Source organism: Rhinopithecus roxellana, chromosome 8 (genome assembly GCF_007565055.1).
Source record: "Rhinopithecus roxellana isolate Shanxi Qingling chromosome 8, ASM756505v1, whole genome shotgun sequence".
NCBI classification, from domain to species: domain Eukaryota; kingdom Metazoa; phylum Chordata; class Mammalia; order Primates; family Cercopithecidae; genus Rhinopithecus; species Rhinopithecus roxellana.
Genome location: NC_044556.1, coordinates 55799924 through 55825450, shown reverse-complemented (window position 1 = coordinate 55825450; position 25527 = coordinate 55799924). Strand labels below are relative to the sequence as shown.

The 25527-nt window shown below is 43.4% G+C and overlaps 1 protein-coding gene across 7 annotated transcripts in view; it reads left to right on the top strand.

Annotated features, from left to right (window-relative positions):
- LY9 (lymphocyte antigen 9) overlaps positions 1 to 25527 on the top strand; it is a 36936-nt gene that overhangs the window by 5735 nt on the left and 5674 nt on the right. For 6 of the 7 annotated variants that reach the window (XM_030936040.1, XM_030936038.1, XM_030936042.1 and 3 more), the window contains 5 exons: positions 16248 to 16523; positions 17030 to 17371; positions 19224 to 19493; positions 20856 to 20957; positions 21946 to 21999. In XM_030936040.1, coding sequence (XP_030791900.1) covers positions 16248 to 16523; positions 17030 to 17371; positions 19224 to 19493; positions 20856 to 20957; positions 21946 to 21999 — 1044 coding nt within the window. Of the gene's footprint in view, positions 1 to 15724; positions 16132 to 16247; positions 16524 to 17029; positions 17372 to 19223; positions 19494 to 20855; positions 20958 to 21945; positions 22000 to 25527 lie in introns of those variants that run through there. The other variant, XM_030936043.1, reaches the window with a different exon arrangement.

Genomic DNA, 25527 nt, shown 5'->3' with positions numbered 1-25527 from the left:
CACCATTTATTGAAAAGGTGTCCGTCCACGTCATCGAGGGTGACCACTGCACGCTCCTGGAGGGCAGCGGCCTGGAGTCCATTATCAGCACCCTGGCTGAGCCACACACGTGTGAGCGTGCGGGAGGGCTAGGCCTGCGTCCCCAACTGCCACTGGAGACCGCTCCGCCATCCCCACCTCACCGCCGTGCAACGGGGGCTGGAAGAGTCCTGCCGATGGAACCCTGCCCTGCCCAGGGCCGCCGCCCCCCAAGGCTGCTAGACATAGGCGTTAGGCGTATTCCACCCACCCGCTGCCTCCCATGGCACCTCGGGCCACCAGAGCCCGACTTGGAGACTTCTGGTCTGTGAAGAGCCGGCGACGCCCGCAGGAACCGGGCTGGGCCTTGTGTGCTTGTGGGGTTTGTGCTTGGTCTTTCTCCGCTTCTATTTGCATATTTATTGCATTGCTGGTAGAGACCCCCAGGCCTGTCCACCCTGCAAAGACTCCTCGGGCACCATGCGGGTCCCGCACACTGCACCCATTTCTCCAATGTCCCCTGCAGGCGCGGGTGGCCACCCAGGCCTGCTGGCTGCGGCCCCCTCTCAGGCAGGCCTGGCTCGGCCCACTGCGTGGGAGGTCACCGGCCAGTCCCGAGGAGCCGGGACCCCCGGGATGCGGGCCCACAGTGCCGGGCTGCATCCATGATGCGGAGCTGGCCTCCAGCCCTGCGGACAGCGCCGGGCACCAACTCAGTGTTTGTCAGTGATTCTCTTTCCAAGAAATGATTCAAATTGCTGCTCGGATTTTTAAATTTACTGTATGTAGCTGTCAGTGTACCACGTCTGGATCCCGTTTCATTTTTACACCAATTTGGTAAAAATGCTGCTCTTCTCAGCCTTCCCACAATTAAACTGCATGTGGTCTCTTTAAAAAAAAAAAAAAAAAAAAAGTGTCTTTTCTCCCCAAAGTAAGTTTTTGTTGCATTTGTCAAAAATCAATTGGCTATAAATCTGTGGCTTTATTTCTGTGTTCTCTATTTTGTTCCATTGGTCTATGGGTCTATTTTTATAATACCATGCTGTTTTGGTTACTATAGCCTTATGCTATATATTGAAGTCAAGTAATGTGATGCCTCTAGCTTTGTTCTTTTTGCTTAACATTGCTTTGACTATTCAGGCTCTTTTGTGGTTCCGTATATATTTTAGGATTTTTTTTTTTTTTTTTGGCCAGGTGCAGTGGTTCACGCCTGTAATCCCAACACTTTGGGAGGCTGAGGCAGGCAGATCTCTTGAGGTTAGAAATTCGACACCAGCCTGGCTAGCATGCTGAAACCCCGTCTCTACTAAAAATACAAAAATTAGCCAGGGGTGGTGATGGGTACCTGTAATCCCAGCTACTTGCGAGTCTGAGGCAGGAGAATCACTTTAATCTGGGAAGCAGAGATTGCAGTGAGCCAAGATCACGCCACTGAATGCCAGCCTGAGTGACAGAGTGAAAACCTTGTCTAAAAAAATTTTTTTTTAAAAAAGAAGGATTGTTTTTTGTAATCTGAGAAGAATAAGGTTGGTATTTTGATACGGATTGCATTGAATCTGTAGATTCTTTGGGCAATATGGTCATTTTAACAATATGGATTCTTCCTCCATGAGCATGGGATATTTCTCCATTTGTTTGTGTCTTCTATGATTTTTTTCATCAGTGTTTTGTAGTTTGCCTTGTAGAGATCTTTCACCTCCTTGGTTATATTTATTCCTAGGGTTTTTAATAGCTATTGTAAATGGGATTGACTTCTTTATTTCTTTCTTGATTAAATCATTATTTGTGTATAGAAATGCTACTCGTTTTTGTACACTGATTTCTGTCCTGCAACTTTACTGAATTCGTTTATCAAATTTAAGAGTTTTTTGGTGGAGTCTTTAGGTTTCTCTAGATATAAGATCATATCATCAGGCTGAGCATGGTGGCTCACACCTGTAATCCTAGCACTTTGGGAGACCAAGGCAGGTGGATTGCTTGAGCTCGGAAGTTCAAGACCAGCCTAGACAACATGGAAAAACCCCATCTTTACAAAAAATACAAAAGTTAGCTGGGCATGGTGGCATATGCCTGTAGTACCAGCTACTCTGGAGGCTGAGGTGGGAGGATTGCTTGAATCCCAGGAGGTTGAGGCTGCAGTGAGTCATGACTATACCACTGCACTACAGCCTGGGTGACGAAATGAGACCCAGTCTCAAAAAAAAAAAAAAAAAAAAAATTATACCATCAGCAAAGAGGAACAATTTGTCTTTCTCTTTTCCACTTTGAATGTTTTTTTATTTCTTTATTTTGCCTGGTTTGTCTGACTAGAACTTTCAGTACTATGTTGAATAAAAGTAGTGAAAGTGGGTATCCTTATCTTGTTCCAGTTCTTAGAAGAAAGGCTTTCAACTTTTCCCCATTTGGTACAATGTTAATTGTGGAATTGTCATATATGGGCTTTATGATTTTGAGATATATTCCTTCTATGCCTGGTGTGTTAAGAAATTTTTTCGTGAAGGGATTTGGACTGTATCAAGTGCTCTTTCTATGACCATTGAGATGATCATATGGTTTTTGTCCTTCACTCTATTGATGAGATGTATCACATTTATTGATTTACATATGTTAAACCATCCTTGCATCCCTGGGATAAATCCCACTTGATCATGTATTATCTTTTTGATGTGCTGTTGGATTCTGTTTGCTAGTATTTTGTTGATGATTGTTTCTTCTATGTTCATCAGGGATATTGGCCTGTAGTTTTCTTTTTGTTGTTGTTGCATCCTTGTCTGATTTTGCTACCAGCATGATGCTGGCCTCATAGAATGAGTTAAGGAAAATTCCCCCCACTTTGATTTTTGAGAATAGTTTCAGGAGGATTGGTATTAGTTATTCTTTGTATATTTTGTAGAATTTGGCTGTGAATCCATCAGTCTTGGGCTTTTCTCTGTTGGTAGACTTTTTTATTACAGATTAATTTCACTACTTGTCATTGGAGTCTGTTCAGGTTTTCTATTTTTTACTTATTCAGTCTTGGTAGGTTGTATGTTTCTAGAAATTTATCAGTTTTCTCTAGGTTTTTCAGTTTGTCAGAGTATAGTTGTTCATAATAGTCTCTGATGGTCTTTTGTATTTCTGTAATATCAGTTGTAATGTCTCCACTTTTTCTGATTTTGTTTATTTGGGTCTTCTCTCTTCTTTTCTTAATTAGCCTAGCTAGCAGTTTATTAATTTTGTCTGTCTTTTCAAAGAGCTAACTCTTTGTTTCATTGATCCTTTGCATTTTTTTAGTCCCTACTTCATTGAGTTTTGCTCTGATGTTTATTACTTCTTTTCTTCTGCTAATTTCGGGTTTGGTTTGTTCTTGCTTTTCTAGTTCCTTTAAGTGCATTGTTACGTTATTTGTTTGTGATCTTTATACTTTTTTCATGTAGGCATTTATTTCTATAAACTTCCCTCAGCACTGCTTTTGCTGTACTCCGTAGGTTTTGGTATGTTGTGTTTTCTTTTTCATTTGTTTCAAGAACTTTTTTAAAATTTCTGTCTTAATTTCTTTGTTGACTTAATGGTCAGGAGCATGTTGTTTAATTTCCGTGTATTTGTATCATTTCAAAGTTCCTGTTAATATTGATTTCTAGTTTTATTCCATTGGAATTGAAAAGATATTTGATATGATTTCAATTTTTAAAAATTTGTTGAGACTTGTACTGTGAACTAACAAATAGTTTATCCTGGAGAATGTTTCATCTGCTAATGAAAAGAATGCATATTCTGCAGTTGTTGGATAGAATGTTCTGTAAATATCTGTTAGGTCCATTTGGTCTAAACTCCAATTTAAATCCAAAGTTTCTTTGTTGATTTTCTGTCTAGAAGCTCTGTCTAATGCTGAGAGTGGAGTGCTGAAGTCCTCCAGTATTATTCTATTGCAGTCTCTCTCTCTCTCTCCCTCACACACACACTCTCTCTCTCTCTCTCTCTCTCTTACTCTCACTCTCTCTGGTAATATTTGCTTTATGAATCTGGGTGCTCCAGTGTTGGGTGCATATACATTTAGGGTTGTTATATCCTCTTGTTGGATTGATCCCTTCATCATTATATAATGGCATTCTTTTTTTTTTGAGACGGAGTCTTGATCTCGGCTCACTGCAAGCTGCGCCTCCCGGGTTTACGCCATTCTCCTGCCTCAACCTCCCGAGTAGCTGGGACTACAGGTGCCCGCCACCTCGCCCGGCTAGTTTTTTTGCATTTTTTAGTAGAGACGGGGTTTCACCGTGTTAGCCAGGATGGTCTCGATCTCCTGACCTCGTGATCCACCCGTCTCGGCCTCCCAAAGTGCTGGGATTACAGGCTTGAGCCACCGCACCCGGCCTATAATGGCATTCTTTGTCTTTTTTTTTTTTTTTTTCACTGTTTTCGACTTAAAATCTGTTTATCTGATATAAACATAGCTAGCTACTCCTGCTTGCTTTTGATTTCCATTTGCATGGAATTGTTTTTCCATTTCTTTACTTTCAGTCTATATATCTTTACTATTAAGGTGAATTTTATATAATTAACATATAGATGGATCATGTTTTTAAATTCATTCAACGATTCTATGTCTTTTAAATGGATAATTTAATCCATTTACATTCAAAGTTATTATTGATATGTGAAGCTTTTTCCTATATACTGTTGTTTTCTGGTTTTCTCATATATTCTTTGTTTTTTTTCTCTCTTATTGTTTGTCATTATGGTTTGGTGGGTATCTGTAGTGACATCATTCAGGTCGTTTCTCTTCACCCTTTGTATGATTGTTTTACAAACGAGTTTTATACTTCTGTGTGTTTCCATCATGGTAAATCTCATCTTATGCTTATAGGTTTAGGACACCATTGAGCATTTCTTGTAGGACCCCATCTAGTGGTAACAAATTCTCTCAGCATTTACTTGTCTGAGAAAGGCTATTTCTCCTTTTTTATGAATAATTTTCCCAGATATAGTATTTTTGGCTGACACTTTGAATATGTTACTCCATTCTCTTCTGGCCTGCAAAGTTTCTGCTGAGGAATCCACCATTAGTCTGATGGGCTTTCCTTTATAGGAGGCTAGATGTTTTTCTCTTACTGTTTTTATGATTTACTCTCTGACTTTGGACAGTTTGACTGTAATGTGCCATGGAGACCTTTTTGCATTGTATTTTCCTGAGAATCACTGAGCCTCCTGTATCTGGGTGTCTAAAACTCTTGCTAGACTTGGGGAGTTTTCTTCTATTATTTCATTAAATACATTTTCTAATCAGTTCTTTGTCTCTTTGTCCTCAGGGATAGAAATAATTTGAATATTTTATACTTTATGTTGTCCCAAATGTAACAAACGTTTGGCTCATTCTCTTTTATTCTTTTTATTTATTTATTTATTGTTTGGCTGGATTATTTCAAAAGACCTGTCTTCAAGTTGTGAGATTCTTTCTTCTGCCTAATCTAGTCTATTGTTGAAGCTTTCAAGTATATTTTGTATTTCCTTCAGTGAGTTATTCAATTCCAGAATTCTATTGATTCTGTTTTTTAAATATCTATCTCTTTGGTTAATTTGTCATTCACTTCCAGCATTGTTTTTCTGAATTCTTTGTATTGTTTTTCCGAATTCTCTTGTATCTCACTGAGTTTTTTCTTATTTTTTAATTTACTTTCATGGGGAAGTCTTTTTCCTGAAAATGTGTCCATTGTGTTGTTGGGGTAGGGCACCCTGGCTTTGATTCTGGGTGCATGCAGTAGTATAGTCTCTGTATGATTTGTCTGGCTATAAATAACATTAGTGGTATCTGTGATTTCCTCAGAGGGTCAGGGTGTGGTTATTAACAGAGGCTGTGGTGAAGTTGTGCTGGGGATTGAGATGTCAAGTGGGCCAGTCATCAAGCCACAATGGTGGCAGCATACCTATCTTTATGCCTCAAGGCAGTGTATGCTGTAACTTGTGTTTATTCTTAACAGCAGGCCGAGTTTTAAGTCTCCAGTGGCTTGTTCAGATACCGATAACGGCAGCAGTGGGCTGGAGGGTGGTGAGCAGGTTCTCAGGCCCCTGGGAAACCAGTGTGGCATGGGCAATGACAGTAGTGGGATGATTCTCTGGGTCCCAAGCAGTGTTCATTGATGTTGATGGTGCCCTAAGTGGTGGATTGGGGTGGGCAATCCCCAAGATGCTGGCCTATGTGTTCTCTTTCCAAGGGGGAAGGGGGAAGCCAAGCTGAGTGGGCTTGCGCTCAGGCCCCCCAGTGGTGAAAGCAGACACCAGCTATGGTACATGGGAGCAGGGCCATCCTCAGGCCCCAGGCAGAGTGCTCAGGTGAGGACAGTAGCAGCCATAGTGAGGCCCTGCCTCTGGAAAAGATGAGGCCAGGTTCAGTGGCCACAGCCTTGGATGGCAGATAGGGAATATGCATCCCTCTCAGCCTCAGTCCTAGGATGGCTTCCCCCAAGCCAGCACTAGCTGCAGAAGCTTTTGCCCAGCTTGCAACCAAATTGCAGCAGCAACTCACAGCCCACTACTTTACCCAGTCTCAATCACAGCAGCACCCACTTCCTAGGAGCAGAAACCACAGCCCACACCTCTCTTGCTACTTAGTTCTACCCGCAGAGCGCTCCCAGTTCATACTCTAGTCTCAGCCGCAACAGTTTTAGTTTTCCTAACACCTCAGATCCAGCACTCTTGGGCCCCAGGACAGCGTGCAGTCTGCCAAAGGCTAAGTTTGAAAATGGTCCCTTACTATAACTGCAGAGGTCTCAGAAAGAGTATGGAACCCTGTAGGAGCTCCCTCCCTGGAGCAGTTCTGCCCCACAGTCTCCCAGCAGCTCCCTATCATAGTTTCAGGGATCAGGAGGGTCAGAGGGGTCTCATGCGGCCAGGATTTTATGATTCTGCAGTGGAATGTGGGCCACTGGAGGTCTTTCGCTCACCTCTATTCGGAAATCATCTCCAGCTCCCAGCAGATCCCAGCCAGGGAGGCCTGTCTCTGTTCCTTCTCCTTCCCTGCTTTTAGTGTTTCCTGTCACATCTCTGTTGAATTCCAGCATTCTCCCTTGGAAAATGTATTTGAAATATGACTGTTTGTATACTACTTTGGTTCTTCTAAGTAGAGGAAGTAGGCATTAAGTGCTTCTAGTCAGCCATTTTGAAGCCCCTTCTCTTGATCTTTTATTTTAAAAAACATACATTCTTTTTCTCCAGGAATTTCTCTCTCTAGGATAAATATGACTACTATATTGATCATTTTTCACCTAATTCCGTATACACAGATGTCAAGATTAGAAGACGCACCCATAAATTCCTGACATGTTATATAATCGCCATAATTCATGTAAGTTGTCTCCTACTTGTAGAAATACTGTTTTCGCTTATAGAAATATTGTTTCTAATATTTTCTCTTATAAACAATGCTGCAATGAATATTCTTGTGCACCTATCTTTTCACACTTATGTGACTAGGTTATGTTCTTTTTTTTTTTTAATACTTTAAGTTCTAGGGTACATGTGCACAACGTGCAGGTTTGTTACATATGTATACTTGTGCCATGTTGGTGTGCTGCACCCGTCAACTCGTCAGCACCCATCAATTCATTATTTATATCATGTATAACTCCCAATGCAATCCCTCCCCCCTCCCCCCTCCCCCCTCCCCATGATAGGCCCCAGTGTGTGATGTTCCCCTTCCCGAGTCCAAGTGATCTCATTGTTCAATTCCCACCTATGAGTGAGAACATGCGGTGTTTGGTTTTCTGTTCTTGTGACAGTTTGCTAAGAATGATGGTTTCCAGCTGCATCCATGTCCCTACAAAGGACGCAAACTCATCCTTTTTTATGGCTGCATAGTATTCCATGGTGTATATGTGCCACATTTTCTTAATCCAGTGTCACAGATGGACATTTGGGTTGATTCCAAGTCTTTGCTATTGTGAATAGTGCCGCAATAAACATATGTGTGCGTGTGTCTTTGTAGTAGAATAATTTATAATCCTTTGGGTATATACCCAGTAGTGGGATGGCTGGGTCATATGGTACATCTAGTTCTAGATCCTTGAGGAATTGCCATACTGTTTTCCATAATGGTTGAACTAGTTTACAATCCCACCAACAGTGTAAAAGTGTTCCTATTTCTCCACATCCTCTCCAACACCTGTTGTTTCCTGACTTTTTAATGATTGCCATTCTAACTGGTGTGAGATGGTATCTCATTGTGGTTTTGGTTGGTAGGCTATTAACTATTTTCTCAATTTCAGAGCCTGCTATTGGTCTATTCAGGGATTCAACTTCTTCCTGGTTTAGTCTTGGGAGAGTGTAAGTGTCCAGGAAATTATCCATTTCTTCTAGATTTTCTAGTTGATTTGCGTAGAGGTGTTTATAGTATTCTCCGATGGTAGTTTGTATTTCTGTGGGGTCGGTGGTGATATCCCCTTTATCATTTTTTATTGCGTCTATTTGATTCCTCTCGCTTTTCTTCTTTATTAGTCTTGCTAGCGGTCTATCAATTTTGTTGATCTTTTCAAAAAACCAACTCCTGGATTCATTGATTTTTTGGAGGGTTTTTTGTGTCTCTATCTCCTTCAGTTCTGCTCTGATCTTAGTTATTTCTTTCCTTCTGCTAGCTTTTGAATGTGTTTGCTCTTGTCTCTCTAGTTCTTTTAATTGTGATGTTAGAGTGTCAATTTTAGATCTTTCCAGCTTTCTCTTGTGGGCATTTAGTGCTATAAATTTCCCTCTACACACTGCTTTAAATGTGTGCCAGAGATTCTGGTATGTTGTATCTTTGTTCTCATTGGTTTCAAAGAACATCTTTATTTCTGCTTTCATTTCGTTATGTACCCAGTAGTCATTCAGGAGCAGGTTGTTCAGTTTCCATGTAATTGAGCGGTTTTGATTGAGTTTCTTAGTCCTGAGTTCTAGTTTGATTGCACTGTGGTCTGAGAGACAGTTTGCTATAATTTCTGTTCTTGTACATTTGCTGAGGAGTGCTTTACTTCCAATTATGTGGTCAATTTTGGAATAAGTGTGATGTGGTGCTGAGAAGAATGTATATTCTGTTGATTTGGGGTGGAGAGTTCTATAGATGTCTATTAGGTCTGCTTGGTGCAGAGATTAGTTCAATTCCTGGATATCCTTGTTAACTTTCTGTCTCGTTGATCTGTCTAATGTTGACAGTGGGGTGTTGAAGTCTCCCATTATTATTGTATGGGAGTCTAAGTCTCTTTGTAGGTCTCTAAGGACTTGCTTTATGAATCTGGGTGCTCCTGTATTGGGTGCATATATATTTAGGATAGTTAGCTCTTCCTGTTGAATTGATCCCTTTACCATTATGTAATGGCCTTCTTTGTCTCTTTTGATCTTTGATGGTTTAAAGTCTGTTTTATCAGAGACTAGGATTGCAACCCCTGCTTTTTTTTGTTCTCCATTTGCTTGGTAGATCTTCCTCCATCCCTTTATTTTGAGCCTATGTATGTCTCTGCGTGTGAGATGGGTCTTCTGAATATAGCAGACTGATGGGTCTTGACTCTTTATCCAGTTTGCCAGTCTGTGTCTTTTAATTGGACCATTTAGTCCATTTACATTTAAGGTTAATATTGTTATGTGTGAACTTGATCCTGCCATTATAATATCAACTGGTTATTTTGCTCGTTAGTTGATGTAGTTTCTTCCTAGCCTCGATGGTCTTTACATTTTGGCATGTTTTTGCAATGGCTGGTACCGGTTGTTCCTTTCCATGTTTAGTGCTTCCTTCAGGGTCTCTTGTAAGGCAGGCCTGGTGGTGACAAAATCTCTAAGCATTTGCTTATCTGTAAAGGATTTTATTTCTCCTTCACTTATGAAACTTAGTTTGGCTGGATATGAAATTCTGGGTTGAAAATTCTTTTCTTTAAGAATGTTGAATATTTGCCCCCACTCTCTTCTGGCTTGTAGAGTTTCTGCCGAGAGATCTGCTGTTAGTTTGATGGGCTTCCCTTTGTGGGTAACCCGACCTTTCTCTCTGGCTGCCCTTAAGATTTTTTCCTTCATTTCAACTTTGGTGAATCTGGCAATTCTGTGTCTTGGAGTTGCTCTTCTCGAGGAGTATCTTTGTGGTGTTCTCTGTATTTCCTGAATTTGAATGTTGGCCTGTCCTACTAGGTTGGGAAGTTCTCCTGGATGATATCCTGCAGAGTGTTTTCCAACTTGGTTCCATTTTCCCCCTCATTTTCAGGCACCCCAATCAGATGTAGATTTGGTCTTTTCACATAATCCCATACTTCTTGAAGGCTTTGTTCATTTCTTTTTCCTCTTTTTTCTCTACACTTCTCTTCTCACTTCATTTCATTCATTTGATCTTCAATCGCTGATACTCTTTCTTTCAGTTGATTGAGTTGGTTACTGAAGCTTGTGCATCTGTCACGTATTTCTCGTGTCATGGTTTTTATCTCTGTCAGTTCATTTATGACCTTCTCTGCATTGATTATTCTAGTTATCCATTCTTCCATTCTTTTTTCAAGATTTTTTGTTTCTTTGCGCTGGGTACGTAGTTCCTCCTTTAGCTCTGAGAAGTTTGATGGACTGAAGCCTTCTTCTCTCAACTCATCAAAGTCATTCTCCATCCAGCTTTGATCCGTTGCTGGCAATGAGTTGCGTTCCTTTGGAGGGGGAGATACGTTCTTATTTTTTGAATTTCCAGGTTTTCTGCCCTGCTTTTTCCCCATCTTTGTGGTTTTATCTGTCTCTGGTCTTTGATGATGGTGACGTACTGATGGGGTTTTGGTATAGGTGTCCTTCCTGTTTGATAGTTTTCCTTCTGACAGTCAGGACCCTCAGCTGTAGGTCTGTTGGAGATTGCTTGAGGTCCACTCCAGACCCTGTTTGCCTGGGTATGAGCAGTAGAGGTTGCGGAAGATAGAATATTGCTGAACAGCGAGTGTACCTGTCTGATTCTTACTTTGGAAGCTTCCTCTCAGGGATGTACTCCACCCTGTGAGGTGTGGGGTGTCAAACTGCCCCTGGTGGGGGATGTCTCCCAGTTAGGCTACTCAGGGGTCAGGGACCCACTTGAGCAGGCAGTCTGTCCCTTCTCAGATCTCAGCTTCCATGTTGGGAGATCCACTGCTCTCTTCAAAGCTGTCAGACAGAGTCGTTTGCGTCTGCAGAGGTTCTGCTGCTTTTTTGTTGTTTTTTTTATCTGTGCCCTGTCCCCAGAGGTGGAGTCTACAGAGACAGGCAGGTTTCCTTGAGCTGCTGTGAGCTCCACCCAGTTCGAGCTTCCCAGCGGCTTTGTTTACCTACTTAAGCCTCAGCAATGGCGGGCGCCCCTCCCCCAGCCTCGCTGCTGCCGTTTATGTTAGATCGCAGACTGCTGTGTTAGCAATGAGGGAGGTCTGTGGGCGTGGGACCCTCCCGGCCAGGTGTGGGATATATTCTCCTGGTGTGCCCGTTTGCTTAAAGCGCAGTATTGGGGTGGGAGTTACCCAATTTTCCAGGTGTTGTGTGTCTCAGTTCCCCTGGCTAGGAAAAGGGATTCCCTTCCCCCTTGTGCTTCCCAGGTGAGGCGATGCCTCGCCCTGCTTCAGCTCTTGCTGGTCAGGCTGCAGCAGCTGACCAGCACCGATTGTCCGGCACTCCCTAGTGAGATGACCCCAGTACCTCAGTTGAAAATGTAGAAATCACCGGTCTTCTGTGTCGCTCGCGCTGGGAGTTGGAGACTGGAGCTGTTCCTATTCGGCCATCTTGCTCCCTAGGTTATATTCTGATGGATAAATCTAGAATATATACATGGGGTCAAGTTACTGAATCAAATGGTATATGCATTTTTTTTTTTTGAGACATTGTCCCACTATGTCACCTAGGCTTATCTCCAATTCCTGGGCTCAAGTGATCCTCCTGCCTCAGTCTCCCATGTAGCTGGGACCACAGGTACTTGCCACCATGCCCAGCTTTTAAATCCTGAATTTTTTATTATTATTATTATTACCACTACTATTACCAGTATTTCATAGAGACATAGTCTCATTTTGTTGTCCAGGCTAGTCTCAAACTCCTGGACTCAAGCTATCCCCTTCCCTCAACTTCCCAAGTAGCTGGGACTACAGGCATGTGCCACCATGCCTGGCTTTAAAATCCTAAATTTTTATTTATTATTATTTTATTTTGTAGAGACTGGTTCTCACTATGTTGCCCAGGCTGGTTTCAAACTCCTGGCCTCGAGAATCCTTCCACCTCAGACTCCAAAGAAGCTGGTATTACAGGCACCACTGCACTCAGCTTAGTATATATATTTTTAATGTTGCTAGATATTGCTGGATTTCCCTCCATGATACCAAGTAACCCTCCCACTAGCAATGTTTGAGAGAATATTTCCTTATATTCTCAATAACAATGTATTGTCAAACATTTCTTTATTGATAAATTGAGTAGTTAAAATAGTATTTCATAGTTTAAATTTATATTTTAAATTGAAGCATCTCTTCATGTTTTAAACTGAGCATTTCTTCATGTTTTATGTTTGTTTTGAGACAGTCTTGCTCTGTTGCCCAGGCTGGAGTGCAGTAGTACGATCTCAGTTCACTGCAACCTCCACTTTCTGAGTCCAAGCAATTCACATGTCTCAGCCCCCCAGGAAGCTGGGATTACAGGCATGCACCATACGCCTGGCTAATTTTTGTATTGTTAGTAAAGAGAGGGTTTTGCCATGTTGGCCAGGCTGGTCTTGAACTCCTGGCCTCAAGTAATTCACTCTCCTCAGCCTCCCAAAGTGCTGGGATTATAGGCGTGAGCCACTGTGTCTGGTCATCTTTTCATGTATTAAATAGCCATTTGTATTCTCTTTTCTGTAACTTTCTATTAATATTCTTTACTCATCTGTATTAGTGTGAAAGGGAAGCTGTAACAGAATACCCCAGAATAGATGGCTTAAACAACAGAAATTTATTTCTCACAATTCTGGAGACTAGAAATCCAAGTTCAAGGTGTTGGCAGGTTTGGTTTTTCCTAGAACCTCTCTCTTCAGCTTGTAGTTGGCCACCTTTTCACTGTGCCCCCCAGTCATTCCTTTGTCTGTATTGTCCATGTCCTAATCTCTTCTTATAAGCACATCAGTCATATTGTATTAGGGTTCACCCTAACAATTCCATTTTAACTTAATTACCTCTTCAGATACCCTGTCTCCAAATACAGTCACATTCTGAGGTACTCGGGATTAGAACTTCTACATATGAATGTTGTGGTGGGACAGAATTCAACCCTAACATTCTACCCTCTGGCCTCTCAAAATTCATGTCCTTCTCACATGCAAAACACATTCACCCCATTCCAACAACACCAGAAGTTTTAACCCATTCCAGCATTAACTCTAAGTCCAAACTCCATCCAAATATTATTTAAATCGGGTATGGGTGAGACTTGCGATAGGATTCATCCTGAGGCAAAATTCTTCTTCAGTTGTGAACCTGCGAAACCAGACAAGTTATCTGCCTCCAAAATTCAATGGTGGAACAGGCATGGAATAGACATTGCCATTCCAAAAGAGAGACATTGGGAAGAAGAAAAAAGTCACAGGTCCCAAACAAGTCCAAAACCTAACAGGGTAAATTCTATTAGATGTTAAGGCTCAAGCATAATCCTCTTTGGCTCAGTGCTCTATCCTCTGGGCCCACTGGAGTAGCAGCCCCACCTCCTTGGCTCTGGGTGGCAGTTCTGCCCACTGGAATCAAGGAGGAAACCACCTCACCCTACCCAAGGCTTATGCCCTCTAGGCCAATGGTGGCAGTGGCATCTCTGCCTACTTCTGAACTCCCTGTGGGGTCACTGTTCCCTTTTCTTGAAGGATAATACATGTTTGCAGCTGTATGAGCTATATTGACTTGTTTCATAAAATCCCAGAAGCCTGACACACTCCTTCATTTGTCCTGTCTCGGTCCTTTACAGTCCACACTTGCAGCATTTTTGCTGAGGTGGTCCAATCTCATAACCTCTTTAGCAAACATTGCCAAGCCACAATCTTTGTGTTCTCTCCAGACACACTTTCTCATTTTTCACAATATGAATAGGCTGAAATTTTTTCAAAGCTTTAAATTCTGGCTCCATCTTGCTTGACAATTCCTTATTTAACCTCTCTCCTCTCACATTTTATATAAGCAGCAAGGAGAAACCAGGTAGTGCCTTCAACTCTTTGATTAGAAATCTCCACAGCTAAGTACCCAAATTTATCACTTAAACATTCTGCTTTCCGCAAAACACTAGAATACAACGTGGCCAAGTTCTTTGCTACTTTATAACAAGTATACCCTTTCCTCCAGTTTCCAGTAACATATTTCTAATTTCTGTCTGAGACCTCACCAGCAATACGTTTAATATTTATATTTTTACCAACATTCTGCTCATGATGACATATGTATATCTCTAAGGTAATAGCAGCTTTCCCTGCAGTGTTCCTATTTTCCTTCTGAGTGCTCACAAATTCTCGTTAACATTCATATTTCTACCCAGAGTCTCTTGAAGACAATCTAGGATTTTTCCAGCACATACCTCAAAATTCTTCCAATCTCTACCCATCAGCCCGTTCCAAAGCCATTTCACATTTTTATATTGTTAGAGATTCATCCCACTTCTGGTATCAAAATCTGTATTAGTTTGCTAGGGCTTCCATAACAAAATACCACAGACTGACTAGCTTAAACAACAGAAATGTGTTCCACATTTCCCCAGAACACAATTCTGGAGGCCAATGAAAGTATCAGCAGGCTTGGTTTCTTCTAAGGCCTCTCTCCTTGGCTCCCAGATGGCCACCTTCTCTCTATGTCCTCACATGTGTGTCCCTCTGTCTGTATTGTCTACGCTGTAATCTCCCCCTCTTAAAAGGATACCACTCATATCTGACTAGGGCCCATCCTAATGGCCTCATTTTAACTTAATTACTTTTATCTCCAAATATAACTCCATCTTCAAATGCAGTCACATTCTGAGGTGCTGGAGGTTAAGACTTTAATATCTAAACTTTGCAAAGATACAGTTTAGCTCATAACACCATCTTTCTCTCAGGTAGTTTGATCGTTTTCATTGATTTGTAGGGTATTCTGTATCTATTAAGGAAATGGAATTCTATGCAGTTAATAAAATTAGAATGAATCAACATGTGTTGACATACGACATACAATAATTTCCAAGATATACTGTTAATTTTTAAGGTCCAAAACAGTGTATAAAGTATGCATATATCTGTCTATATCTAGAATATCTCTGGAAAGATCAACAAGAAACCCATAACAGTAATTGTCTCCAGGAACAGTAATTCTTGGGGAGAGTAAATAAATGGCTGGAGGCTAGAAAGCTTACTTTTTCATTATATACCTTTTGTATTTTCTCAATTTTTTTATATGTATTACCTATTCAAAGAAGAAATATTGGGCCAGGTGCAGTAGCTCATGCCTGTAATCCCAGCACTTTGGGAGGCCAAGACAGACAGATCACCTGAGGCCAGGACTTTGAGACTAGCCTGGCCAACATGGTGAAACTCCATCTCTACTAAAAATACAAAAATTAGCCGGGTGTGGTGGTGTGTGCCTGTAATCCCAGCTACTCAGGAGGCTGAGGCAGGAGAATTGCTTGAACCTGGAAGGCAGAGGTTGCAGTGAGCAGTGATCGCACCACTGCACTCCAGCCTGGGTAACAGAGTGAGACTCTGTCTCAAAAAAAAAAAAAAAAAAAAAAACAAAGAAAGAAATATAGCTTAATGAAACATTCACACATGTGCACATACATGGTGAACAGTGGAGATGGGGCAAAAGGAAAGGAGAAGACAAGGAAGAAGAGCTAGAAGCACAATTCTAAATTCAGACCAAAAGACACGGGCAACTCAAATTCTAGAGGCACAGTTCCCCACTCCATAGTGTTTGGGGCTGGGCCATTCACCTACTTATTCATCAAACATTCCTGAGTATTTTTCATAAGGCAGGCTGCATGTTAGATGTTCAGACACAGAAATCAGCCCTGTCGTCAAAGAGTTCTCATACTGGTCGGGGAGAAAGAGAAGTAATCAGACTATTAGTCATGCTGAGTCATGGTGATAACACCTGTAGAGGATGTTATGGGAGCACAGAGGAGAGGCCGTCAACCCAGCCTGCAGAGAAGATGTTTCTGCGACAGGTAATGCTGGCCTGTCTCTGCTGCCCCCAACTCCACTATTATCACTCCTTTCTTCTTTCAGTGCTTTTCTGCTGGCAAAGGGATCTGAGCATCTTCCCATGCTGTTGTCTCTGCAGAACAGCTGCAGGAGCCCAAAGTCACCATGAAGTCTGTGAAGGTGTCTGAGAACTTCTCCTGTAACATCACTCTAATGTGCTCTGTGAAGGGAGCAGAGGAAAGTGTTCTGTACAGCTGGACCCCGAGGGACCCCCATGCTTCTGAGTCCAATGGAGGCTCCATTCTTACCATCTCCCGAATGCCCTGTGAGCCAGACCTGCCATACACCTGCATAGCCCAGAACCTCGTCAGCCAGACCAGCTCCCACCCTGTCCATGTTGGGCAGTTCTGTACAGGTACCTGGCTTCAACTTGGCCCTTGAGGGAATTCCAGAAACAATGTGAGCAACTGTGGAGTCTAAACCCTAGGGTTCTGGTTGGACACATAGCAGGTGGGTAAGCAAGAGGATAGGCCCCAAAATCCCTTATTCTCTACTCTCAGGGGCCTGAGAGAGGCTGGCAGGACTTGGAAAGCCCAGAACACTGTGATACTCTAAGGTTAGAGCAAGGGAGGAGAAGACAATATGGATACAGGAGTTCTGATGGGTCTTTGCTTGGGTGGAGGTGTTTCCGGGTACCCTCAGAAGGGCAGAGAAGGGGAATGAGAGTCCAAGTATTCAGTGGGCAGAGCCTGGTGGAACGGGTGGTCATGGGGAAGTAGCAGGCATGCCCCTCAGAGGAGGAGGCCAGGAGGAAGAGGAGGGCAGGAGGGACTTCAGTCCCCTCAGTCCCCTTTAGAATGCCTGGAGGCCAAGGGAGTAGGGACAGTGACTGAAGCTGCAATGTCTCATCTCTGACCCCAGATCCAGGAGCCTCCAGAGGAGGAAAAACAGGGGAGACTGTGGTAGGGGTCCTGGGAGAGCCAGTCACCCTGCCACTGGCACTCCCAGCCTGCCGGCACACAGAGAAGGTTGTCTGGTTGTTTAACACATCCATCATCAGCAAAGAGAGGGAAGAAGCAGCAATGGCAGATCCACTCATTAAATCCAGGGATCCTTACAAGAACAGGGTGTGGGTCTCCAGTCAGGACTGCTCCCTGAAGATCGGTCAGCTGAAGATAGAGGACGCCGGCCCCTACCATGCTTACGTGTGCTCAGAGGCCTCCAGAGTCACCAGCATGACACACGTCACCCTGCTCATCTACCGTGAGTCTCTGGGCAGGGCACCCGTCATTAGATTCCTTCTCTGAAAGCTTTCTCCTCTGCTGCCTTCTCCACCTCCCCCTTCTCCAAGGGTCTTCCCTCAGACTGAAATGCCTCAGGCCACTAGGATAGCTATTCAGTTCACACCAGTTGATTCACAGGAGGAAAACTCATGACTAGTTGCTGGACAAGTCTACCTGCCAAAGTGCCCCTGGTTCTAGGCTGCTAGTTAGGCCTCTACCACCCAACTTTAAGTGCTTGCCCCGGTCCTTCTGCATTGAGTCTCAGAAGGGACTAGGAGGCCAGGTGCGGTGGCTCACACCTGTAATCCCAGTACTTTGGGAGGCGGAAGCAAGCGGATCACCTGAGGTCAGGAATTTGAGACTAGCCTGGCCAACATGGTGAAACCCCATCTCTAGTAAAAATACAAAAATTAGCCGGGTGCAGTGGTGGGCGCCTGTAATCCCAGCTACTCCGAAGGCTGAGGCAAGAAAATCGCTGGAACCCCAAGGGGCGGAGGTTGCAGTAAGCTGAGATCATGCCACTTCACTCAAGCCTGGGAGAAACACCGAGACTCTGTCTAAAAAGAAAAAAAAGAGGGGGGGGGGGGGACTGGGAACTCACCAACCCGCATTTTTTTATTTTTGAGATGGAGTCATGCTCCATCTCAAAAATAAAGTCAGTCACCCAGGCTGGAGTACAGTGGCACGATCTCAGCTCACTGCAACCTCTGACTTCCAGGTTCAAGGGATTCTCCTGCCTCAGCCTCCTAAGTAGCTGGGACTACAGGCACACACCACCACACCCAGCTACTTTTTGTACTTTTAGTACAGATGGGGTTTTGCCATGTTAGCCAGGCAAGTCTCAAACTCCTGACCTCAGGTGATCCACCTGCCTCAGTCTCCCAAAGTGCTGGGATTACAGGCATGAGTTATGGCGCCTGGCCCCAACCTGCATTTTTATAAACTATTATCATTTCTAATAAGGCCAGAGTTGGCTGGGGTGAAATCAGAGAAGACTGAGGAGAAGCCCTTGATGTCCGAAGACACTGTGGCCTCCAAGAAGTTGGGCCACTCAGCTCCCCTGGACGTGTGGAACAGAATTTGCATTCTGCCTCCTCAGCCTTGGGCCTCACAGGAGCTTGGCTTGGCAATTTGCATGGTTTATGTTTACCTGTTCCTTCACCTGTGCCATTCAGACATGGTCAGCATACCCCCTGCCTGAGTTTGTCAGTGTCTAGGTATCTGTGAAGGGTCACAATCATGGTTTTGTTAAAATATGCAGCAAGTCGGCCAAGTCCATGCCTATTGCCCACAGTGCCTCAAATATAAAGAAACCTACAAGGTTAAGTAAAAATAAGAATAAATAGGAAACCAATAGAGTCAGTCTTATTGTTTCTTTTAAAGTTGCTAACATTTATTGAGCGTTTACTCTGTCAGGGACAGCGCTTGCCTCTCTGCATCCCTTGTCTCACATCAGTAAGCAAATCAGCCTCAAAGGCAAGCCTTGAAGGGTCTTTACAGCTCACAGAAGTGTTGCGCTCATCTTTGTTGATTGGTTTGCTTGCTTTCACAGCTGTAACTAACTGTATAGAATGAGGTTGTATCTTTCTTTCTTCACTTTTCCTCATTTCCCTTTTTTCTCACCTGAGCATCAAGAGGTAAAGAGGTGTGTCTGAGATGTCACAAGTAGGGAGGAAAATGCCAGGTGTACTCCAAAATTCCTGTGGCTCCTGGAGGCACTCTGCCAGCAGTATCAACACTTGGCTTCATGAATATATTTTTAATGAATGAAGACAGATGACTGCCCAGGGGGCAGGCCTGATTCCACATGAAGTCTGCCTCTCTCCTCACAGGGAGGCTGGCGAAGCCCAAAATCACGTGGCGCCTCCGGCACAGCAAGGATGGCATCTGCAGGGTCAGCCTGACCTGCTCCGTGAAGGATGGGGGAAACGCCGTCATATACACATGGACCCCGCTGCAGAAGGGAGCTGTTGTGTCCCAAGGGGAATCACACCTCAATGTCTCATGGAGAAGTGGTGAAAATCACCCCAATCTCATATGCACAGCCAGCAACCCTGTCAGCAACAGTTCCCACCAGTTTCTTTCTGAGAACATCTGTTCAGGTTTCTCTCCATCTCTATTTACTCAGGCCATGGGGCCTTGGGGCCTCAGATCCAAGAGTTTGCATCCTGACTGATTCTTTATGAAGTGCAGTGGGAGGTTGTGGGTGAGAGCTCTTTAGAGTGGCATGCTTCCACAGATATGTGAGAGCCAAGCATGTGATTTTAATGTTCTAATAGCCACGTTAGAAAAAGCAAGAAGAAATAGATAAAGTTATTTTAATAATATGTTTCATTTAACTGAATATATCCAAAATATCATGATTTCAATGTGTATTCAATACAAAAAAATTCATTAGACACTACATTTTATTTTGTACTAAGTCTTTGAGAGCCAGTATGTATTTTACACTTACAGCACATCTCTATTCCAATGCTAAATTTTCACTGAAAGTGTTTAATCTATATTCAGACTTCGTAAAATTACAGTTGAAAAAATAGATTTATGCACCCAAGTTATTCCAAGCACACTTATCAGTTTTTCAAGAAGGAATTGAGTAGCCATTTTTAAATTAAAACTAAAACTAAACAAAAGAAGCAGTTTGGTGTCTCAGTAATCCTAGCCACATTTCAAGGGCTTATGCATAGCTTGTGGCTACCATATTGAACAGCACAGAGTTGGAGGCTTATAGAGAAAATCTGATACGAAGCTGAAATGGAAAGGGATGTGGACCACACAGGAACAAAGGCTGTGTGAGTGGGAGCTAGAAAAGAAGCCCCAGTGGCCCTTACTAAATGCCAAGCGCTATTCTAGGCCTTCAAGCATTTTTGCACATCTTCGCAACAATCCTACAGAGTAGATACTCTCATTTTTCCCCATTATATGGATAAAGAAACTGAGGCTCAGAAAAGATAAGGGACTTGCCCAAGGTCACACCATAAAAGCTGGATTCAAACCCTAAGCTGTATCTTCTGCTCTTCCATAGAAGGAAGCAGAAAAAAGGTATGGCCTACCCAGGATCTGACAATGTTGGTTCAGATTGTGTCTGGCAGACAGATCTAGAGTCCAGCTTAACAGGAATCTGGAAGTCCCCTCATATCATTTACAGAGGGGCAGTGTAACATGGCGATTAAGGGCGCTGTAGGATCTGCACTCGAACCTCAGGTCAGACACTTGAAACTCTGTGACACTGGGCAAGCCATAAACCTCTCTACCCAGGGACTGTCTGCCTCAGGTACTGCTATAACCTCTTGCCTAGAATAATGCTTGCTTAAAAATTGGTTGTAGAATGAATAAAAAGAAAGACTTTCTGCAATGTCATGGATTTTAAGGGGCAGGTAGGATGGCTGTCATGTTCTGTCCATTGTTTGCTCCAGTGTGTCTTGTCATTATTTGTATTAACATCACTCATTTCCTCCTCAAAGGCCCTGAGAGAAACACGAACCTTTGGATTGGGTTGCTCCCGGTGGTTTGCCTTCTGTGCATTGGGATCTTCAGCTGCTGCATTTGGAAGCAAAAAGGACGGTGTGAGTTTCCGAGATCAATGTTGTCCACCAGCGCTAGGCCATTTCCTTGGGAGGCTTCTGTGCCCTCTCAGAATCCCGTGCTACCCCTTCCTGCCAGCATCTTATTTCTTCTCAAAGCAATGGGAGAGGGGTATCAGTTGAGACTCTTTACTTACAAATAATTGAAGCCCAACTCAAACTAGCTTAGACAAAAAAAAAAAAAAGGCATGTGGGGGCAGGGAGAGTGATTCATTATTTTTTCACTTAAATCATCAGTCTGTGGGGAAGGCAGGGATAGAGCTGGAGAAATGGAGAAATGTCACCAGAGACTCAAAAGTCACCAGAGCTCTCCACCTTTCATCTCTACTGTGTGTTTTGAGTCAGCTTAACTCTCCAGCCAGCTGAGGGGAGGGATGGGAGCGAGGGGAGGAGTATACCACAACACAACAGCTGGCAGCTCCAGACCCACACATACTAACAGCTCCGACACCAGACAGGGAAGAAAATGTGCTAACCTCCAACCCCAATTTAAAGAATGTCAGAAATAGCTCTGATTGGCCCAAGTTAAGGTCATGTGGCTGCTGCTTGGACCAATTTCTATAGCCAAGAGGATAAACTATTATGATTGGCAGCTCCTCTAGAATCCCACTATTGGAGTGGAAATGAAGTAGTTGCCAAAAAGAGCAGAATGCGTAGAACACATAGGATCCCAGGAAGAATTACTGAATTGCAGGCAAACTACTCTGATCATCGGCTATGGCAGAGGAGCTCTCCCTTCTGGAGGGATGGCAGGAAGCTCCAGAGCCTCCATCTCTGCAGAAAGTAGCCCTAGACTCTGGCCACCCCTTCCTACAGGCCTGGCCTCTCATCAGGGTTCATCCTCCTTCCTGAAGCCTTTTCCCTGTCTATGTCCCAGAATTCTCTCCCCTTCTCATTTGACTCTTACAGAATGAAAGACACCTTTCGCCTCACAGCCTCTTGATAAACCTTCTCTAACTTGGTTTCTCAGGTTCAGTCCCAGCCTTCTGTTCCAGTCAAGCTGAGGCCCCAGCAGACACACCAGGTAACATCACCCATGACACAGGCCAAGGGGTCTCTGGTCCAAATGGAAGCTCTAAAGTCTTGCTGCACAAAGTGTGGTCTGCTGACCAGCAATGTGGGCATCACCCAGGAAGCTTGTTAGAAATGTAAAATCTGACCAGGTGCCGTGGCTCACACCTGTAATCCCAGCACTTTGGAAGGCTGAGGCAGGTGGATCACTTGAGGCCAGGAATTCAAGACCAGTCTGGCCAACAAAGTGAAACCCTGTCTCTACTAAAAATAGAAAAAATTAGCTGGGCATGGTGGTGCATGCCTGTAATCCCAGCTACTTGGGAGAATTTATTTAACCTGGGAGGTGGAGGTTGCAGTCAGCCGAGATCACACCACTGCATTACAGCCTGGGCAACAGGGCAAGACTCTGTCAAAAAAAAAAAGAAAGAGAGAAGAAAGAAAAAAGAGAGAGAGAGAGAAAGAAAAAAGAAAGAAAGAAAGAAAGAAAGAAAGAAAGAAAGAAAGAAAGAAAGAAAGAAAGAAAGAAAGAAAGAAAGAAAGAAAGAAAGAAAGAAAGAGAGAGAAAGAGAGAGAGAAAGAGAGAGAGAGAAAGAGAGGAAGGAAGGGAGGGAGGAAGGGAGGAAGAGAGGAAGGAAGGAGAAGGGAAAGGAGGAAGGAAGGAAGGAAGGAAGGAAGGAAGGAGAAAGGAGTAAGGAAGGAAGGACGTAAGGAATTAAGGAATGTATGTATGGAGTGTAGGGGAATCAGGCGAAGAAGGGCCCTTGCAGGGAAGAAAGAACCTCCGCTCTTTTTGCATCCCCCCAAATACTGATTCCAAATCTGTATTTTAATAAGATCCATAAGTGATTCATATGCCCATTAAAGTTTGAAAAGGAAGGTAGCATAGAAACAAAAGCCAAGACAGACTCCTTAGAGATGGTCACCAGAGCTAGGAGAGGCAGTCTGTCATCCAGGGTCTCTAGGATTCCTTGGGTGTTAACTATCAACATTTGAATGTGGCCTACAACGAGGATGAAGTTATTGTCTCCATTCTGAGAACAGAGAAACAAAGGCCAGATGGAACAGTAAATCTGTGGTAGAAAAAAATTTAAAACTTAATTAAAATTAAACCCCAGGAGACTGTACAACACCTATTACCTAAGAGCATTGCAGGAAATGGAACTGCTCTGACAGGTTTTGGTGTGGGGAGCTGAGATGCCTGCCCTTACTCCCCAGCTCCCATGCCACAGTGTCCTAAATTTTCACCTTAAACTCTGGAGCTCTGGAGTGCTAAGGAATCCCCAACCTGTACTCACTCTAACCAAATCCTGCTTTAAAAAATAAAAAATAAAAAATAAAAAATAAAAACTGTATGTCACCTCTCATGGCGGGGAATCCCCATGGAGATGGAATCAGAGGCAGGACTGGGCAGGGAGCATATGACAATATGGGCTTTTCTGATGGAAAAGCATAACCAAGAGACAGGGGGCAAGGAAGGGAATTAGGCTGGACTATGAAGCTCCACATCGGCTCCCTCCTCACTACTGGGAGGACAGAGCCCTGGTGTCCCCCAGTCTGAACCCTCCTTCCTTTGGCAGAGGGTAAAGAAATGTTGGGGCCACTACTACTCCCTACCTCTTCTCTCTCCCCCAGAACCCTTCTTGAACCTCCAAGGCCTGCTTCTTTAACCTCTCCAAGGTCTCCTCTTCCCTAGATCCACTGCCACTGCCTTAGTTCATGTTGTCACCAATTTGTGTTTAATTGAATAGTCTTTTTTTTTTTTTTTTTTTTTTAATTCAAAATCAGGCTGGGCGCAGTGGCTCACGCCTGTAATCCCAGTACTTTGGGAGGCAGAGGCAGGTAGATCACCTGAGGTCAGGAGTTCGAGACCAGCCTGGCCAACATGGTGAAACCCCGTCTCTACTAAAAATATAAAAATTAGCCAGGCATGGTGGCACGCGCCTGTAATCCCAGCTACTCTGGAGGCTGAGGCAGGAGAATCACTTGAACCCGGAAGGCGGAGATTGCAATGAGCTGAGACTGCACCATTGTACTCCAACCTGGGCAAAAAGAGTGAAAAAAAAAAAAAAAAAAAGACATATATTCACACGGCATACAGTTAAAAGTAGCTCTCTTTCCAAATTCCAATCTCCAGGTTCTAAGTATCTCCCCCAACAGACAACCACTGCTGAGATTTCTACAGACCTGAATCCTTTCAGAAACTTTTAATTCATTTGCAGGTTTCACACATATTTGTGTGGGGAGGGTGTTCCTTTAACTTCACATATGGGAGCAATCTATAACACTTTTCTAAACCTTGCTTTTTGATCTTAACAGTACATCCCAGCAATATTAACATTTGTAGATTAAAACTGACTCCCATTTATTCTATTCTACACATTTGTTTAACTGATTTACTTTACCAGTACTTATTAACAGACATTCTCATTCCTTGTTATTTCTTTCCTAAAATATGCTAATAGTTTCCTTACAGACTATTCCCTCTCATCACTTTGCCAAGCTCAACTGACTTCTCTAAAACCCTCAATAGCTCCTAATGGCCTTTGTCTGTTCAAAAGGCAATATAACCAAGTGGTCAGGTGTATGGGTTCTGAGGCAGGACAATCCTGTGCTCAAACCCTAGCTCTCCTCCTTATGAATCCCTAAGCCTCAGTTTTCTTACCTTCCAGAATGGAGGTGTCTACCTATTTTCACTCCGCATTGAGCGAAAAAGAAAGAGGGGTCAGCAGGGAGGGGGCAGGGTTGAGCAGCGGTTAAGAGCATCAGGGACAAGACTACTTGTGTTCAAATCCTGGCCCTACCACTTACTCAGACAAATATTTAATCTTTATGTACCCGAGTTTCCTCATCTACTAAAAATAAACACGGATAGTTATTGTTTATGCTTTATGGGGTTTTATGCAGACTAAATAAACTTATTCATGAAAAGCATTTAGAACAGTGCCTCGCACATAGTAGGCACTTACCAAAAAATATGAGCATCAGGTCAAATTGAAGGGGCTATGATGTCTGATATATAAACTCAGGGTTTGTCCTCACGTGCCTGGAAAGTTTAGGACACAGACACACATGACACACACACCGAGTTTAGGAGCCGAGGTTTAATAAGTAGAAGAGAAGAAAAAGAGAAACAGCTTCCTCTATGGAGGAAGGGGTCTCAGGGTGGGGACCGGCTGCTGGTGAATGTGCCGAGTTCTATAGTCCAGTTTGAGGAGGTGGCGTCTGATTTACGTAGGGCTCACAGATTGGTTTGATAAGGTATGACGTTTACATAGTGCCTGGGGAAGGCTGCTTGCCCCACCCTAATCTTCTTATGCAAATAGATTTTCCAGTTGATCGCCACCATCTTATATGCTCCTTACAATACCCGTGGCTGGCAGAGAAGGGAAGATGGAGCTGCCATTTTGAAAATGTCTAGTCCTTAGTCCCTGCTGGCATTCACCCATGCAAGCTCCCAGCTTGCAGGCTGCTCTTTGTTGGAAAATGATTTGGGGCTGCTTTTCAATAAAAAGAAAAGCCTTACCAAGGACTCCCATAC